Genomic DNA, 16,917 nt, shown 5'->3' with positions numbered 1-16,917 from the left:
AGGGAGGGATCACATGGATAATCCATCTTAACTAACTTCATTTCCACATGCACAGAATCTTTTCCCATGTAATAGCATTTCATGAGTTGAAAGTAGACTTACGATAACTTTAGGGCAGTTCTCACTTTAACAAAGTATGAAAGGAACTTCAGAATGTTTTATTTTCATATAAGTTCAGTTCAGTCGCTCAGTCGTGTCTGACTCTTTGCAGCCCCATGGACTGCAGCACGCCAGGCTTTTCATATGAAGTTTAAAAACCTGTCCTGTTCCGGTCCTGTGTACTTGATCAGGGTAAAGTTTCATCCTTGCAGCTGCACTTCTCCGTGCTCCCCAGTCCTGTGGTAGGGTCCCTTTGCCTCTCATACCCCCTTAGACATTTGTTTTCATGGTTAGCTGTCTTTCCCCCAATCTGGCTGGAGGATTGTGACATTGGAATGGAAATGGGGCTGGGTGTCAGTGCACTTTTTCCCTGTCCAGGAGTACTTCCTCTGGGGGTGTGGCAAGCTCAAGTCAGATCTGGACATTCTAAGAGGTAGATTTTCCAGATCTGACGTAACTCCTGCGACTGAAGCTGACACATGCTCATCGTGTCTTGTCTTCCAAGGATGCAGTTACTACATGTATGAAAGACAAAACTTTAGAATTTCTACAAAGGAATATGGCTACATGGTCATGGATAAGGTATGCATATTTCTGACACAAATTTTTTAGTGACATTCAATAATACAGTCATCAATATTCTTAAAGCAGATGTCTATTCTTTGAAACTTAAAAAAAATATATTTAGTGGGCAAAATTTTTCTAGTTGTACTCAACTTGTAATTCTGCTATAAAAACATCATATATTTTCTTAAAGATGATGCAAGGACTTTCCTGGTGGCACAGTGGATAAGAATTCACCTGCCAATGCAGGGGACACGGGTTCGACTCCTGGTCTGGGGAGATTTCACATGTGGTGCCACAACTCCTGAGCCTGAGTCCAGAGCCTGTGCTCCACAGCAAGAGAAGCCTCCACAGCGAGAAGCCAGTGCGCCGCAAAGGAGAAAGCCCTCACTTGCCGCAACCAGAGAGAGCCCAAGCAGAGGAATGAAGACCCAGCACGGCCGAAAACAAATAAATAATTTAAAAAAAAATCATGATGTGATGCATCAGGAACAAAAAATAAAGAGCAGAAGTTTTTAATTTTGGTGAATTCCAAACGTATCACATTTCTTCTTCTATGGCTCTTGTGGAGTCAGAGTGTCAAGAGTGTTTTACATAACTTGAGGTCATAAAGAATTTCTCCTGTATTTTCTTCAAGAAGTTTTACAATTTTAGATTCATTTAGGTCTACGATCCATTTTTTAATTGAAGTATAGTTGATTTACAATGTTGTGTTAATTTCTGGTATACAGCAGAGTAGTTCAGTTTTACATATATATGAATATATATATATTTCAGATTCTTTTTCACTGTGGCTTATTACAAGATATTGAATATAGTTTCCTATGCAGCAGTAGGTCCTTGTTGTTTATCTGTTTTGTATATAGTAGTGTGTATATTTTAATCCAAAACTCCTAGTCTATCCCCCCCTTCCCCTTTGGTAACCATAAGTTTGTTTTCTATGTCTGTGAGTCTGTTTCTCTTTTGTAAATAAATTCATTTGTATCAGTTTTTTAGATTCTACATATTCAATATCATATGATATTTGTCTGATTTACTTCATCTAGAAGGATAATCTTTAATTCCATTCATGTTGCTGCAAATGGCATTATTTCTTTCTTTCTTATGGCTGAGTAACAGTCCGTGCGTGTGTGTGTGTGTGTGTGTGTGTGTGTATCACATCTTCTTTATCCATGCGTCTGTTGATGGACACTTAGGTTGCTTCCACATCTTGGCTACTGTGAATAGCACTGCTATGAACACTGGGGTGCGTGTATCGTTTCAAATTAGAGGTTTTGTCTTTTCTGGATCCATGCCCAGAAGTGGGATTGCTGGATCACATGGCAACTCTATTTTTAGTTTTTTTAGGGAATTTCCATACTGTTCTCCATAGTGGCTATACCAATTTACATTTCCACCAACAGTGTAGGAAGTTTCCTTTTTCTCCACACTCTCTCCAGCATTTATTATCTGTAGACTTTTTGGTGATGTCCATTCTGATTGGCATGAGGTGATACCTCACTGTAGTTTTGATCTGTGTTTTTCTAATAATTAGCAATGTTGAGCATATGATCCATTTTTAAAACACCAGCTTGCCTCTTCCCATCTCCCTCTGTCTGGAAAAATTACTAAATTCCTATTAAGTCTGGTCCAGGTCTGGGAAGACCTAAATACTGGCCCTGAGTGCACCACACTAGGGCAGAGGGGTGAGGCCATGGCAGGGAGAGAAGCCGGAGTGTGCCCTGCCCCAGCCAGACTTAATCATGCTGGACCCTGAGGTGGGTCAGGGTGACGGCAGAGCTAGAGCTCTAAGAGCAGAAGAGAGCCTGGGGCTGACAGGACTGTGTCACTAGGCTCTGCCCCGAGGCAGGGGCTCGGGGTCAGGGCTCAGAAAGAATTCTCTTTGCCTGTGCTCTCCCGGTGGCCTCCAAGTCTCACAAGATTCCAGAGCAGATGCAGCCCCTTGAGGTCCCAAGACATGGAGCAAGAAATCCCAAGATGAGGATGCAAAGAAGAGAGAGCGGAGAAAGAGAGAAGGATGGGAGGTAACAAAGGCAAGAGGGGCGAGAAGAGGCTTGGAAGGGCTATAGCCGGGAAAGGAGAGAAGCAAGAGGCAGGAGAGGGCCAAAGAGCTGGGGTGGGGGCAGGGGAAAGAGAGGAGTGAGGGGAGGGGGGATAGAGGGTTGAATGGGATAGAGGGGACAAAGGATTGAGGGACGTAGAAGAGCATCTGTCAAATGCTAGCAGACATCTGCCCTGAAGCTGCATAGGCCAGGCTGGAAGGTCCTAATGTGAGCGTGTGTGTGTGTGTGTGTGTGTGTGTGTGTGTGTGTACACGTGCCTGTGTGTGGTCCAGTCGGCTCTGTCCGTTTCTCTGCGTGTGTCTGTGCTTCTGAATGTGAATCTCAGATCCGTATCTATGACTGTGGTCAAGGATCATGGGGCACGTACCTAATGATTTTTTTTCTTGATTGCGAGTGTGTGTTGGAGGAGGCAGGGGGTTGGTGTGGCTGTATGGGGGCGGGGAATGTACCCAGGGTTTCTGTAGGCTCCGTCTCTCACCCTGGCTGAGTGGCCTGAATGGGGGTACTTAGTCTCCTCCTGGACAGACAGTACCTGGCCCTCCTCTCTGCTGGATCTGGGGTGATTACGTCCCCCACACTCGGGCACATAAAACACAGTCTCGGATGAGAAAGTCTGGGAATTCCTGGAGCTGTTTTTGCCTCAGTCTCCTGGGATGTAAAAAGAGTCAGGAACTCCTGGTCACCCTTGGCTCATCCCCTTGCCCCTCTCTCATTCTTCTCTCTGTGACTCTCAACGTCTCTCTCCACCGTTCTGCTATCCCGCTCTCTCTTGCTATCTTGCCCACCCCTGTCTTTCCCCTCTCTCTGTTTTTATTTCCATCCTATTGCCAGAGCCCCAGCCCAGCCCCTTCCGCGGCCACTCCCAGGCGGCGGCCTCCCTCTCCGCGCTCCCCAGGTCTCCCAGGCCGTTGTTCTATCTAGAATCATGCTGGCCCAAGATCGCTTCCCCCAGCATCTGTCCCTTTTCTGGGGGTGGATCTGCGCGCGACTTCGGGTCCAGGAACTGATCCCCCGCCCTCCCTTCGTCTCCCCTCTCCACCCCCAGAGGCAGAGACGCACACTAGCAGTGCCTTTAAAACCGTTTATTTTTCGTGCTGCGAGGGCAGGGGTGGGGGTGGGGGTGGGGGGGCGCGCCTCAGTAGACGCCGGGCTGGGCGGGCTCCGCGGGCTCCGGCGCCCCCGCCAGCTGCACCAGCCGCAGCAACAAGGCCCCGCTCGGCCCGTCCAGCAGGGTCGCGTTGCTCCGGTCGCTGGCGCGGACGCGGCGGGGGAAGCCGATACCTTCCCGGCACTCGGGCTCGGTCACGCAGCTCTCTGCGGGGAGCACGGGCTGAGCGCGCAGCTGGCGGGCGCGTCTCGGAGACCGGGCCCCGCTCCCCACCCCCTCCAGACCCGGACCCAGATCAACCCGGCCCCCGCCCCGCCCCGCCCCCGGCCCCGCCCCCCTCCCCGCCCCCGCCCCACCGCCCGGGCCGCGCACCGTCGTTGCAGCAGATGCCGGCGGCGGCGCAGCGGCCCCCGCTCCCGCAGGGCTTCTGGCCGGACTGGCAGGGCGATGGCAGGTAGTTCTCCTCTTGGCAGCGCAGCGCCTCGGCCGTGCCCACGAAGCAGCCCAGCTCGTCCCCGCAGCAGATGCTGGGCCCGAAGCAGCGGCCTTTGCCCCCGGGGCCGCAGGGGAGACACTGGTGGGAGGGAGGGGATGAGCCGGGGGCGGGAGGGGAGCGGCCGGGGAGGGAGACCCTGTGGGGCGGGGGGCTGAGCCGGGCGGGCGAGGGCGGCCGGAGGAGCGCGGGAGGTGGCGGGTCTCCCTGGCTCTCTTTGGGCCCAAAATTGGTCGAAGGAGAGCAGTCAAAAAAAAGCTTCTCCGCTCCCTAGGTTTTCAGATGTTTGAGGAACAGCTGTCAGTCACACCCCTCAGCGTCCTCCCGCTTTGTCAAAGGGAACCCTCATGCGCTATTTGGGGGAGAATTTCCCCCTCAACTCTGGGGCCTCCTGGTGTTCACCCTTCTCTCAGCTGCCCACTACCCTCCCCTTGAAGCAGACCTTCCTTCTGCCCTCCCTCCCCCGCCCCTCCTTGTCCTGTCCTGTCCCCTCTCTGCCCTTGCCCTGCCCCTCAAGCCAGTGGGTCTCACTGGGACCTTGACTTCTGCTAGTCCGTCTAAGGACTGACCCTGAGTGGCAAGGATCTGAGCCCTAGAGGAGGGTATGAGGCACCTAGGTGACTCCAGCTTCCAAAGCTGCCGAGCAGAGGAAGGGCCGTCAGTGGGGGCTGCCCACCTTCCCAAAAGTTTGTTCAGCAGCTCAAAACTGGCCACTTTTGACGATGGCAGAATTGAGCATGGTGATTGGGTTTCCTTTAGTGCTGCTGAAGATGGATTAAGAGGGACTCATTGGACATGCAGCATGAAAGAATTGGGCTAGGTACCCAGAAGAACTTCTTTACAGGATGCTTGAGTGGCACCTGTCACTCGGGCAAGCTCAGGGCAATGGCCAGCTTCGGGGCCGGGGTGAATGCTGGGGCCCATGGCTAGGAGAAGCTGGACGCTGATCGGGGAAGGCTTAGAGTGCTGGGAGGACAGAGCCTCTGAAGCTCCAGCTGGTCCTGGAGGAGAGGCCCCATGGGCACAGAGAAGGCCTTGCCCATTCTCCCTGCTGCAGTTCCAAGCCCAGGAACTAGGGAAACCTCTTGCCAGCATCCCTTCTCTGGTAGGGACAGTGTTCCGGAAGTCCTGCAACCTGTCCTAGCCTGCCTGACAGCCTGGTCCCCTTTGTCTGGCCATGCCAAGCCTCCCTTCTTCTGCTGGGCACTTCCCCTAAAGCCTGCCTCTCCCACGACTTCCCCTGCTAGCCCCTGCACGGTGGTGCCGTCCCTGGGCCTCTGCCCCTTCCCTGCAGCTCTGAGAGCGGCCATGGTCATACCTGTCTCAGCTCCAGGTCGGACATGGCCCTCTTGCCGCCCCTTGGGCAGTTCTGGAAGTAGCAAGCAGAGGTGAAGGCCAGCAGGCTGAGGAAGCAGGCGGGCAGTGTGGCGTCGGGCATCCTGGCACGGGTGGGCACAGTGCGCAGTGCTGCTCTGTGGACTGTGCTGCGATGTCTTCGCTGGCTGCCTATTTATGTCTGCAGGTGTTCCCTCTGAAGTGACGTGGCCGCCACCCCCTCCCCAGTGGCTCCCCAGGAGCCCGTGGCCTCCAGGTCCCCAGGCGTCAGCAGTGATTCAGGCATCTGGGGACGCACGTGGACCTGTGCAGGGGACGGTGGGGGAGGGATGCTGGCCTCCAGGCTGTCATAGGCAGCGGTGTGGCTGCGGTGTGACAGGAGCTGCTGCGGCTATGATTGCGGCTCTCTAGACTCGGGGAGGTGGACAGACGGGGAATGAGGGGGGGTCACCTGGAAACTGTCTCCAAGCTTTCTGGTGTCCAGAAGAGGCTGAGGGTCAACAGGCCCTGTCCCCTGACACAGACCCCAGAGAAGGGGGCAAGGGGACCCAGGGGCTGCTGGTAAGGAGTAAGTCAGGCCCCAGCCCAGGAGTGGTGGGCAGGGGACAGTCGGTATGCAGGACCCCATCTGGGGGATTAGTCCCGTGAGAGGACAAGTGACCAAGAATGGCACACACCCTCCGTGGTGCTGACAGAGGCCATTGTACCAGCTGCCCTAGAAGAGGAAATGCTGCCCGCAGCCCTGTGTCATGGAGGCAAGGGAGCAACATGGAATCAGGGGCCCTTCTACTTGGTGGGTGGGGAAGTTTCCTGGAGGGACTGGGGACCCTGGGGACAGCTTCTTGGCATATCCCCACCACTCCCCTTCCAGGCAGCAGTAGAGTGAGTGTCTACAGGAAAAGAAGAAATCCTGACCCAGCAAAGTTCAAAGGTCAGGGGAGAAACTGACAGCCAGCACCCCAATTCCTACCCTGACCAGTACCCTGATTTGTGGGGACTAGGGCAGATACCAGCTCAGGCCTGGGGCCTCAAGGGGATTTGGGGGAAGGGCAAAGCCACAGCCAAAGGGGCCCAGCCTGAGAAAGCAGCCTTTGGTTTATGACCCCAGGCTGGTGGGCTTCAGGGATGGAAGTCTCCCTCTCTGGGCCACCTAAGTGGCTCTCTGATCCTTGGACCTAAGCTAGCCACCCTGTACCTCTCAGGTTCTGCACAGCCCCTGGCTCACCCCCCGCCCCCAGACTCTTGGCCTCTTCTCCAGGGTGCCGGCGGGAAGCTCCAGCTGCCTCCTGCCCACCAAGCGCAGTACGGGGTCCCAGGTCCCAAGGATGGGGAGCCGTGAGGACATTGGAGCCCAGCAGCCTGTTGGAATCTGGCCTCTGTTGCTCGAAACATCATGACTAGGGTGGATCACTTGACTTCTCTGAGCCTCATTTTCCTCCAGGGTGAAGTAGGGAAAATACTTGCAGCCACATCACCAAGTTGTCATGAGGACTAAGATAATGTAATACATGAGAGCTTTGGAAAAGTGCCTGTACCATTGTGAAGTTAATTAATTGTAGTATTGTAGTATTATTAATGCCATGCTGCTGCTGCTGCTAAGTCACTTCAGTCGTGTCCGACTCTGTGCGACCCCACAGTCGGCAGCCCACCAGGCTCCCCCGTCCCTGGGATTCTCCAGGCAAGAACACTGGAGTGGGTTGCCATTTCCTTCTCCAATGCATGAAAGTGAAAAGGGAAAGTGAAGTCGCTCAGTCGTGTCCTACTGTTCGCAACCCCATGGACTACAGCCTACCAGGCTCCTCTGTCCATGGGATTTTCCAGGCAAGAGTACTGGAGTGGGGTGCCATTGCCTTCTCCAATTAATGCCATATTACTATTAATAAGACCTTAAGAGATTTTTCCAGAGAGAGTACCTTCTTGAGTTAACCCAGGATGAACCTTTTCATTCCACTCATGGCCAAAAAATAAACTTGGTCTGGTCACTGCTCTCCTGAGTCTCTGGGCTGTGGGGCAGACCCAGGAGAAAGTCAGAGGCCTGGCTTAGTCCAGCTGTGTGGCCTTGGTCCAGCACTTACCCTCTCTGCACTTTAGGTCTGAGTTACCAACTGAAAACTGAAGGGGCTACAGGAAATAAAGGGCTCAGGCTCTGGTACAAGTTGTGTGCTAACCAGCCATGTCTACCTGGATCATCTAAGACTTGCCTCCCACACTAGGGCCCCTTAAAGACCCCAAACCCCACCTCCAACAGATACCAGAGGGCCTGCTTCTCCCAGTACCACCTTCTTGGAATCCACACTGGCTGGGAAAGTCTCAGTGGTTGGGACTGGTTGCATTACCAATATAACACCTCCCAGGTCCTGTGGACCCTTGGGACACTCCCACCCCTTCTTCACTTTCCTTATATGTTCCCTTTCCAAAAGTACTTCTTCACATATTTTCCACCCTTACATCTCCTACACCTTAGCTCATGATCTTGATTCAATGTCACTTAGAGAGAATTTAGCTCTTTCACCTGTCCTTCCGTACCCCAACTCACAACAGGTACCCTCCCATTCACCATTTTCTTGATATAATAATGTCATAGCTTTTTGTTCCTTCGAGTTAATGATCACCTTTGCTTTTCATTGTCATCCATCTGCCATTTTTATTCAGAAGTCAACATTTCCTCTTCAACTCCCTCCAGTCAGGCTTCTGCCCAAACCAACCCCAGAAACTCCTATTATCAATGTCATAAGGTACCTCTGTATTACCAAATTTGGTGTCACATCCATGTCCTCATTTTACATTATCCCCTAGTAGCATTCAACATGGTTGAGCAGTTGTCCTTTCTTTGGCCATGCCTCCTGGCTTGCAGAACCTTAATTCTTCAACCGGGGATTGAACCCAGGCCCCAGCAGTGAAATTGCTGATTCCTAACCACTGGACTGCCAGGGATTTCAAATTTGCACTTGTCCTTTTTAAATATAGGCTTTAAAAATCTACCACACTGGATGTTCTTTCTGTCTCCTTTTCTGGCTCTACCTCTTTGACCTTGACTTCTAAATATTGGAGAATCCCAGGACTCAGTCTTATGTCTCTTCTCTTCTTTTGTTAGGTGATTGCTTCTAACCCCATAGTTTTTTAATACTTCCTACAAACTAATGATTCTCAAATCCATACCTCCATCCTGGGCCTCTCCCCCAAGTGCCCAGTGACATCTACCCTTGGATATTCAATAAGCCTTTCCAACTTAACGTGGACAGACTCAACTCCTGAGTCTTAGTTTCTCGCCTGCTCTCTCCCAGGGTTCTCCTGCTCTGAAATCACACCAGCATCCAGCCAACTGGTCCTCCCAGAACCTGGGACTCACCCTGATCCAGTGCTTTCCCTCACTCTTTGTTAGTCCTACCTCTAAAATCTATCATTTCAAACTATCTGCTTCTTTCCACCCCTGCTTTGGAATTTCAGAGCTTGCTGTTTCATAAACGGTTTGCCTACTGTCACCCATCCCTAGGGTTCACTGGTTGCTTTAAAGTGTCACCTCCCAAGAGGAGCCTTCCCTGAGCACCCACCTGGAGCATCCCTCACACCTACCTCAGTTACTTTCTAACCTGGGTCTATGTTGACGGGTTTAATAGCACCTACTACAATTTGCAGTTTATATGTTTGTCTATGTATTATTTATTATTTTTTGTATATATGGCTGTGCCCCCTCTAGAATGAAAGCCCACTCCTGGTACAGTACTTGCCACACAGTGGGTTTTCAATAAATTACTAAAAGAAGGAAAGGCTCTCCAGGGAATTACTCTGTGCGTTTGAGTGAGTCACACCTGTTCTCAAGGTTGCTTGATGTACTGACCCCATGTCTTATCTCACTGAGGTCTTTTTTTATTTCTTTACCTATTTTTGACTGTGCTGGGTCTTTGTTGCTGTGCATGGGCTTTCTCTAGCTGGGGCGAGCAGGGGCTCCTCTCTAGCTGTGGTGTGTGGGCTTACTGAGGTGGCTTCTCTTGTTGCAAAGCATGGGCTGTAGGGCAGGGGTGCTCAGTGGTTGTGGCACACGGGCTTAGCTGCCCCACGGCATGTAGAGTCTTCCCCGAGCAGGGATGAAACCCATGTCTCTTTCATTGGCAGGTGGATTCCTAACCACTAAACTACCAGGGAAGTCCTGTCTGAGGTCTTAGGTGACTCAGATCTGAAGATGCTATAAGACGTTAGAATTGTCTGAAATCTTTATGTAACAAAGAGTTGCAAACCTCCAGATTAAACCTGAAATCTCAGAATGTTCTTAAAGTACCTCCTTACCCTGAGACCATCTTTTCTGAGAACAGGTAACAATTAACTACTCCCCACTCTTGTTTCTTATTCCTCTTTTCTCAGGGTCAACCTAGTGCTGTACTCCAATGACATCTCTGCCACCCTCGGAAGGGGGTGGCCTCATTCGCAAACAGGTCTGCTAGCATCTCACCTCCTTCCTATCAGTCTGGGTCAAGGACTCTTGGCAGTGTGGTCACACAAGTGCTCTGTGAGCTGTGCAGAGGACCGGAAGCCAGCAAACACTGTAGGAGCCCAAGAACCAGGACTGAATCGACTCCAAGAGGGTGTGCTGAGCAGCGGTGACAAACAGGGAAAATGCTGGGCCTTGGTATGAAACTGCCTTGGGTCTGCACTAGGAGTAAGCTGGAAAAAAGGCTTTCACTTCTTCATCAGACAGGAGGGAACTGAATGTGAATGTTTATCAGATCTCTAAGGGGGTTACATTAAGCTTAAAAGAAATCAGAAATGAGAGGACATCATAAAAAGGCTTACTTGCAAAAATAACCTAAATAAAAAGCAACATAACCTCGGAAAATTATTTTTGACAGACTTTTTCTATCTTAAAAGCCTGTACAATGGTCAAGTGAGTGGATTCCCTTCTGGGGTCTGTGGGCTCCAGCTCCAGGGCCCACGAGGCCGGCCTGGCGTACCGCTGGGCACAGTGGCTGCTGCTCTGGGGCAACCAAAGTGGCCCCCTTGGGTCTGCTGGGGAGGAGCCAGAGGACCACACGCCCTTCCCCGACGCAGCCAGACGAGTGACCAGGAAGGCTGCAGGCCGAGATGAGCAGAAGCGCAGTCAGGAAGCTTTGTGGGCCGAGGGGACCCGATGGGGTCGAGCGCAAATCGGGAGGCGCTGCCTGGGCTCACGGCCGGCCGGCTGAGGCTTCCAGAATATACCTCGCTGCGCCCTCGGCGATCCCGGCCGGTCCCGCCCCGCCTAGTGGGCGGAGAGACGCGCGCAGGGCGGCGGAGCAGACGTGCAAGCAGCCGGACAGCCGCGCAGGGCAGGTCCCCGAACACCTTCGATACCTGTAGTTTGGGGAGTGAAGGCTGAGTGGGAAGCTCTGAGAGAGCGGATGCAGCTGGCCCGGATAAACAGCTTGTGTATGCAAAGGTGTGAAGGAAGTAGATCTGTGTGTGAGTGTGTGTGTTAGTACACACGCGTGTGCAGTAAAGACATAACACAGGACAAATAGGCCTGTTGAGCCCCAGACAACAACAGCGACTTTCACTGCACTGTTCACAGCCTTTTACGAACCTTTCCTCTTTGAATCCCCATAAAACCCTAGGAAGGAGGAAGTCATTTTTATCTCCATTTGTAGACAGGAAACCAGAGGAAGGAGAAGTTGCTCCAGGAGGCCCAGGTAATAAACAGCAGACACAGGCCCCAGAGTCTGTGCTCCTCACCACTCCACTGCCTGAAAACCCACAGACGTGACTAAACCACCAGGACATTTACAACTTATTTAGGATTCAAGGTTGAAGGCTGATGATCCTATGCTTGGCTGGGGTTCAGGGATGTCAACTGGAAATTCCTTACTCCCTTCTTGCAGCTACTTTATGTCTGGGTGTCCCTCCTTATGGCCAGGGAGGCAGCCACAAAATGGGTCCCCTCTTCCAAGCCTCTGCTTTCCCAGGGAGGAGAAACTTATCTGTCCATCTTCTGCACTAAACAGGGAAAACTCCTGAACAGGGGTGATGGAGAGCAGCTAACAGTTACCGCAGGCTGACTGTGTTCCCATTACTACCACTGTAAGCCGTGTAACAACGTCAGGAGACACTTATCACCATTTTATCGATGCAGAGACTGAGGCCCAAACGGGTTGAGCAATTTCCTGAAGTGACACAGCCAGCGAGGAGCAGGACCCCAATGCCAGAGCACCCTGAGGGAGGGGGTCCCCACTCCTGCGCCTTTCAAAGCGTTGATGGGTTATCCCAGGTTGTGATTTGCTGTTTTGTTGGGAAGAGGGAGCTCCAGGAGCTCCTACACATCATGTCCTAAATATGTTAATCTGATGCTGTCTTAACTTGCTTCAAAATAACATGAGAAGGGTGAATTAGGTGAGGGTAAGAAGACTTCCCAGGTGACTCAGACCGTAAAGTGTCTGTCTACAATGCAGGAGACCCGGGCTCAATCCCTGGGTTGGGAAGATACCCTGGAGAAGGAAATGGCAATCCACTCCAGTACTATTGCCTGGAAAATCCCATGGACAGAGGAGCCTGGTAGGCTTAAAGCCCACAGGGTCGCAAAGAGTCGGACACAACTGAGCGACTTCACTTTCACTTTCACTTTTCAGGAAGACTTCCCAGGTGGCGCTAGTGGTAAAGACCCTGCCTGCCAGGTCTGGAGACTGAGAGATTCAGGTTTGGTCCCTGGGTCAGGTTTGATCCCTGGGCATTGCAACCCACTCTGGTATTCTTGCCTGGAGAATCTCATGCACAGAGGAGTCTGATGGGCTACAGTCCATAGGGTTTCAAAGAGCTGGACACGACTGAAGCAATTTAACACACACAAAAGTAAGAAGAAGCAAGACTAGCCATGAATTGAGAGTTGTTGAAATTGAGTGATGGATACATGAGAGTTGATTATACTAATCTGTATTTTTGTATGTATGTGGAATTTTCCGTAATAAAAAGGTTTTGTTTTTTAAGTGTCAGCCCCACATTTTAGGCCCTGTGGTAAAATATGACTAACTATATAAAAGTTGTAAGTTAAGCTAACACAATGTTAAATTAAACATGTTCTGTCCTCCTACCTTGACAAATATTTGTTTACAATGATCTGAAGCCCACCTTCAAGTAGCAGAACCTGGCAACCTGGGGGGCTGGTCTCTCCCTACAGCTTTGTTCTGTCTCGCATCGCAGGGACAGGCACACATGTGGACACGCTGGGCTCTGCCTGTGGGCCTCACGATTGCCTCCTCTTTCCTCTGTGCAGGCACATTTGTGCACCTGAGGTGTAGTCCACCTGGGCCACAGACCCAGGGAAGAGGACACTTCCAGTAGCGGATGGTCACAGGGAAGCCAGGTAAGGCATTCCAGGCCACAGCCTGCAGTGCACAGATTCTGGGTGGGCATATCCCCTGGTCTTATCCTAAGGCGATCCAGAGAAGGGCTTTAAAGATTTCTCTTGTCTGGGTCTTAGGCATTACTGGTCCTTTGAGTTGCCAGAACCCTGCCCTCAGGAGACACATGGCTCCAACGACTCAGCTGCTTCCTCTTCACCTGCCTTAGGACACGAGGGTCCAGACCAGAATATAAACACCCATTTCACTGCCTTCTGCCCCTTCCTGACCAGTCTTACCTGTCCCTCATGTTCTTGAGAGTCATATGTCCACTCCTTAGGCTACAGACTGAACAAAGCTCCCTTGGTCTGTAGCCAACAGAGAAAGGGTAGTGCTTTAAAAGAAAATCAGGATGAAGGGACTTCCCTGGTGGTCCAGGGCTAAGACTCCACCCTCCCAGTGCCTGGGACCTGGGTTTGATCCCTGGTCCCAGGGAACTAGATCCTGCATGCCACAACGGAGCTCCTGAGTGCCACAACTAAGACCTGCCACAGCCAAATAAATATTAAATAAATATAAAAAAACCCCACAAAATCAGGATGCTATTATGACAGGTCAATGGAGGCCATCCCTCAAAATCCACTGAGACATTTTTCTGAAATGGGTACCAGAGTCCCATCTGCTCCACCCTTGACCTTAGCGGAACCGACTCTTCTTGTAGGTCTGTGTGTTGCCCTGCATAGACATCCCTTAATCATGAGTTTCGCCGTCTCTCTTCCCCACTAGACAGTGTTCCTTCCATCAGTGTGTCCCCTGGACCCTGTGTCTGGCCCTACACTGGCTCTTCAGCAAATGGCCGATCCCGTGTGCCAGCCAGCCCAGGGGCGTCACAGTCCTCCGTCTGCACTGGTTCCCATGGTCAAGTACAAAGTATTAGCACAGGAACGTTTTCAGGCTTTCCCCTCCCCTCTCTGGCTTTGTACCCCGGGCTCTCCCTCTTCTTCCCCAGCTCCCTCTGCAGCGATTGCCTAGGATGTTGTGGTTGTTCCGGTTCCTGCTGCTGCGTAACTGCATGTGTGACGCCGTGCTCCAGATGACCACCATTTCATTATGCTTGTGGATTCTGAAGGTCAGGAGTCCCAGTAGGGCACGGCAAGGACACCTTTTCTCTGCCCACAGTGTGTGGTGTCCCCACTGGAAAGAATGAATGGTTTGGGGCTGGATTCATCTGGAGACTCCTTCATGGACATGCCTGGGCTGAGATGACTCAGAGGCTGGGCTAGGTTGGGACTACAGACTGGAATGCCTGCTTGCCTATGGCCTCTCTGTGTGGCTTCTCATGCCTGTAGCCTTGGGACAGTTGGACTTTTTGCTTGGTGGCTCAAGGCTTCAAGTGTGAGTGTTTCAGCAAACAAAGCAGAGTGACAGCCTCAGAAATCATGTAGGGTCACTGCTGCCACATTCCATGGGCTGAAGCGGCCACAAGCCTGTCCACAGGGTCAAGAGAAGGAACAAAGAGCTCCTTTGGGTGGGAGGAGTGCTGAATAATTGGCAACCCATCATTTGAAATCATCCCAGTGGTGTGAAGTCAGGAGGCAAGTCTGGAGACTACGGTCTGGAATAGACCTTTCCAGGAAGCACTGAAAAGAGGTATGGGAGCGTGCACACAAAGTTCTGCAGGAGGGAGAGGGGAGGATAACAGGGGGATTTGAAGAGTTGCTGACTGACATCACCCATCATGTGAAACTGCATTTTGGCAACTAAATCTATATTTTTGCTCCAGACCGAGCCTCGTGGGCCATGGTTTTCAGGCCTCAAACAGACCAAGCTTGAACAGATCCAGCCAGGCCACCCAAACCTGCCCAGGGGTTTCTTGAGTCGAGGAAACTTTCAGGAGCTGAGACACCATCATTTCCGTCGTCTCATTACAGAAGGTCAATCTGCCAAGGCTGCCTGGCGCAGAAACGCGTGCCCCGGCATCTCATTTTCCCCCGTGTTCATGCTTCCTCTCCCGCTCCTTGTTCCCAGGGGCCAGATCCCCTCAAGCCTGATCTCATTCTTGGGGTGGGAGGGAGAGGAAGGCAGGTGAGAGGGGCTCTCTCTGGGGGATCCTGGTCTCTGAGACAGGCTAATTACAGACTTCCTAATTAATGAGCCGTGGGGTTGCATTTCATCAGCTGAGTCACGGTTGATGTCTGGGCCTGGGCCCGAGGGGAGACTCAGAGGAATCATGGGAAGGGAAGGCTAGCCTGTGTCTCTGCCTCCCCCATGCTGATTCTCTAGCCCCTCTCTTTTCAAACCCAGTTCCTCTTACCAGTTTAGAGGGTATCAGTCAGAGGGTGTCCCTGCTCCCACCTCTGCTTACTGGTATTTTCCCAGGACTGTCCCCCAGTTTGCCCATGCCTTACGCCTGCCCACCCACCAGGACCACGTAGGTTACCACATTGATTACTGGTTCCCAATCACCCAGTTTCTCTTTTAAACTGGATCTCGCCCAGCCACATACATCACACAACTGGAGCGGCTGTCTATACCATGGCAGCCCCATCTCAGGATCCTAGCACCCACTGTGCTTGGCAAAGCGAGCTAGAGACCATTCCTAAGCCTCTCTCCCATCTGTCTCCTTGCTTCTTCCCACACCTTCCTCTTTCAGTATCTGTACTTTTCCATTAACATTTCAATCAGGAGATGTATCCATTTACATGAATTTAATGCCGCTGAGACTTTATGGGGACGTGAGGGGAATTCTCTTATTTTGGGGCCTAGAGGTGTAATATTTTTGAATTTTCAAAAGCTGTGCTGTAGCTTGGTCATGAGTGGTCATTCCATACTTTTTATGCCTTTAGTTCTGGGTCTCGTGATGAACTTGGGCCAAAGTGGATAGGTTTCTATAGGCTGTGGAGTTGGGTGGTCTCCCACCAGATCGATGCTGGCAGTGCCCCTGTGCCTTGCACTAGGTTCCCATTCAATGGAGGGATCCTTAGAGGCTCTGTGCTGACAATATCCAGGCCACCTCTGTAGAGGGCACCTGAGTCTGCTCTTTCCCAGGCTCTACTACCTACAGAACATCACAGGGGTTAAGTTGGTGACCTTAGAGTCAGTGAGATGAGTTCTTCATGGAACTAGGCCTCAGCTTCCTCCTTCTATGGAGAGTTGTGAGGATTAAATGAGATAATACATATGAAGCACTTAGCATGATGCCCAGAACAGGTGTGCTCAATAATAGAACTTTCTAAAAGACTTTTGAAGGCAAAGGTCTTTTGTTTGTTTGTTTTCATACGTGGGTGGGCTTCACAGTCTCTGTAACCTCTTAGAGAACACATGCAGAATCCTGTGTGTATAAACCACTTGTTCCTGGACCTACTTCCTGGAACTGCTGTCCCCTCCCACAGGGAGAATGTGGCTCTAAGCCCACAGGGATCAGTCCTGGCTGCTCAGGCTGCCTGTGGATGGGGCTGGAATTGTTCTCTTCATTTTTTGCCAAGGAATCTTTGGGCTGGAATCCTATAGGTGGGATGGCGGGGTCAGAGGGATCATGTGTTTGTAGCTTTGTTGGCTATTTCCCTCCATTCCCACAGCCTCTCGCATTCCCTTGAATATTGCTTGCATTCCCACAGCCTCAATAGCAGATTGTGGTCAAATTTTGAGATTTGTGTTAATCTACTAAACAAGAAATGGTATTTCAGTCTTTTCTAAAAATTTCATCATATTATGAGCAAGGTTGAGCATCTTTTGACATGGTTAAAAGGCCATTTGCATTTCTTTGTGTGTCTTTCTTATATTTAGAAGCTATATATTGGTCTAGATTGTAATTCATGTTCTTACTTTGCTAATAGTGGATTTCTTTTTCTATATATGTTGTTTTTTTTATGTAGTCAGATTTATCAGTCTTTCCCCTTACTATATGTGGATTCTGAAATCAGGAGTTTTTCTCATTTTCAGGTTTATAGGAAT

At 51.2% G+C, this 16,917-nt stretch overlaps 1 protein-coding gene and 1 long non-coding RNA gene across 2 annotated transcripts; one reads left to right on the top strand and one right to left on the bottom strand.

Annotated features, from left to right (window-relative positions):
- The first annotated feature begins 2,370 nt into the window (after nucleotides 1-2,370).
- On the top strand, nucleotides 2,371-10,496 carry LOC133259349 (uncharacterized). The gene is made up of 2 exons (XR_009740374.1): nucleotides 2,371-2,687; nucleotides 10,022-10,496. It is a non-coding gene; the product is annotated as an uncharacterized LOC133259349 (long non-coding RNA).
- Nucleotides 3,847-5,809, bottom strand: AVP (arginine vasopressin). The gene is made up of 3 exons (XM_061436721.1): nucleotides 5,646-5,809; nucleotides 4,207-4,408; nucleotides 3,847-4,040 (listed from the first exon to the last, which is right to left on the bottom strand). The coding sequence occupies exons 1-3, from the start codon at nucleotides 5,763-5,765 to the stop codon at nucleotides 3,862-3,864; spliced, it is 501 nt and encodes a 166-aa protein (XP_061292705.1). The 5' UTR covers nucleotides 5,766-5,809; the 3' UTR covers nucleotides 3,847-3,861.
- Nucleotides 10,497-16,917: the final 6,421 nt, after the last annotated feature.

The sequence above is a fragment of the Bos javanicus genome, chromosome 13 (assembly GCF_032452875.1).
Source record: "Bos javanicus breed banteng chromosome 13, ARS-OSU_banteng_1.0, whole genome shotgun sequence".
Lineage (NCBI taxonomy): Eukaryota > Metazoa > Chordata > Mammalia > Artiodactyla > Bovidae > Bos > Bos javanicus.
Note: the sequence above shows the minus strand (reverse complement) of the source record. Positions and strands in the feature narration are given on the sequence as shown.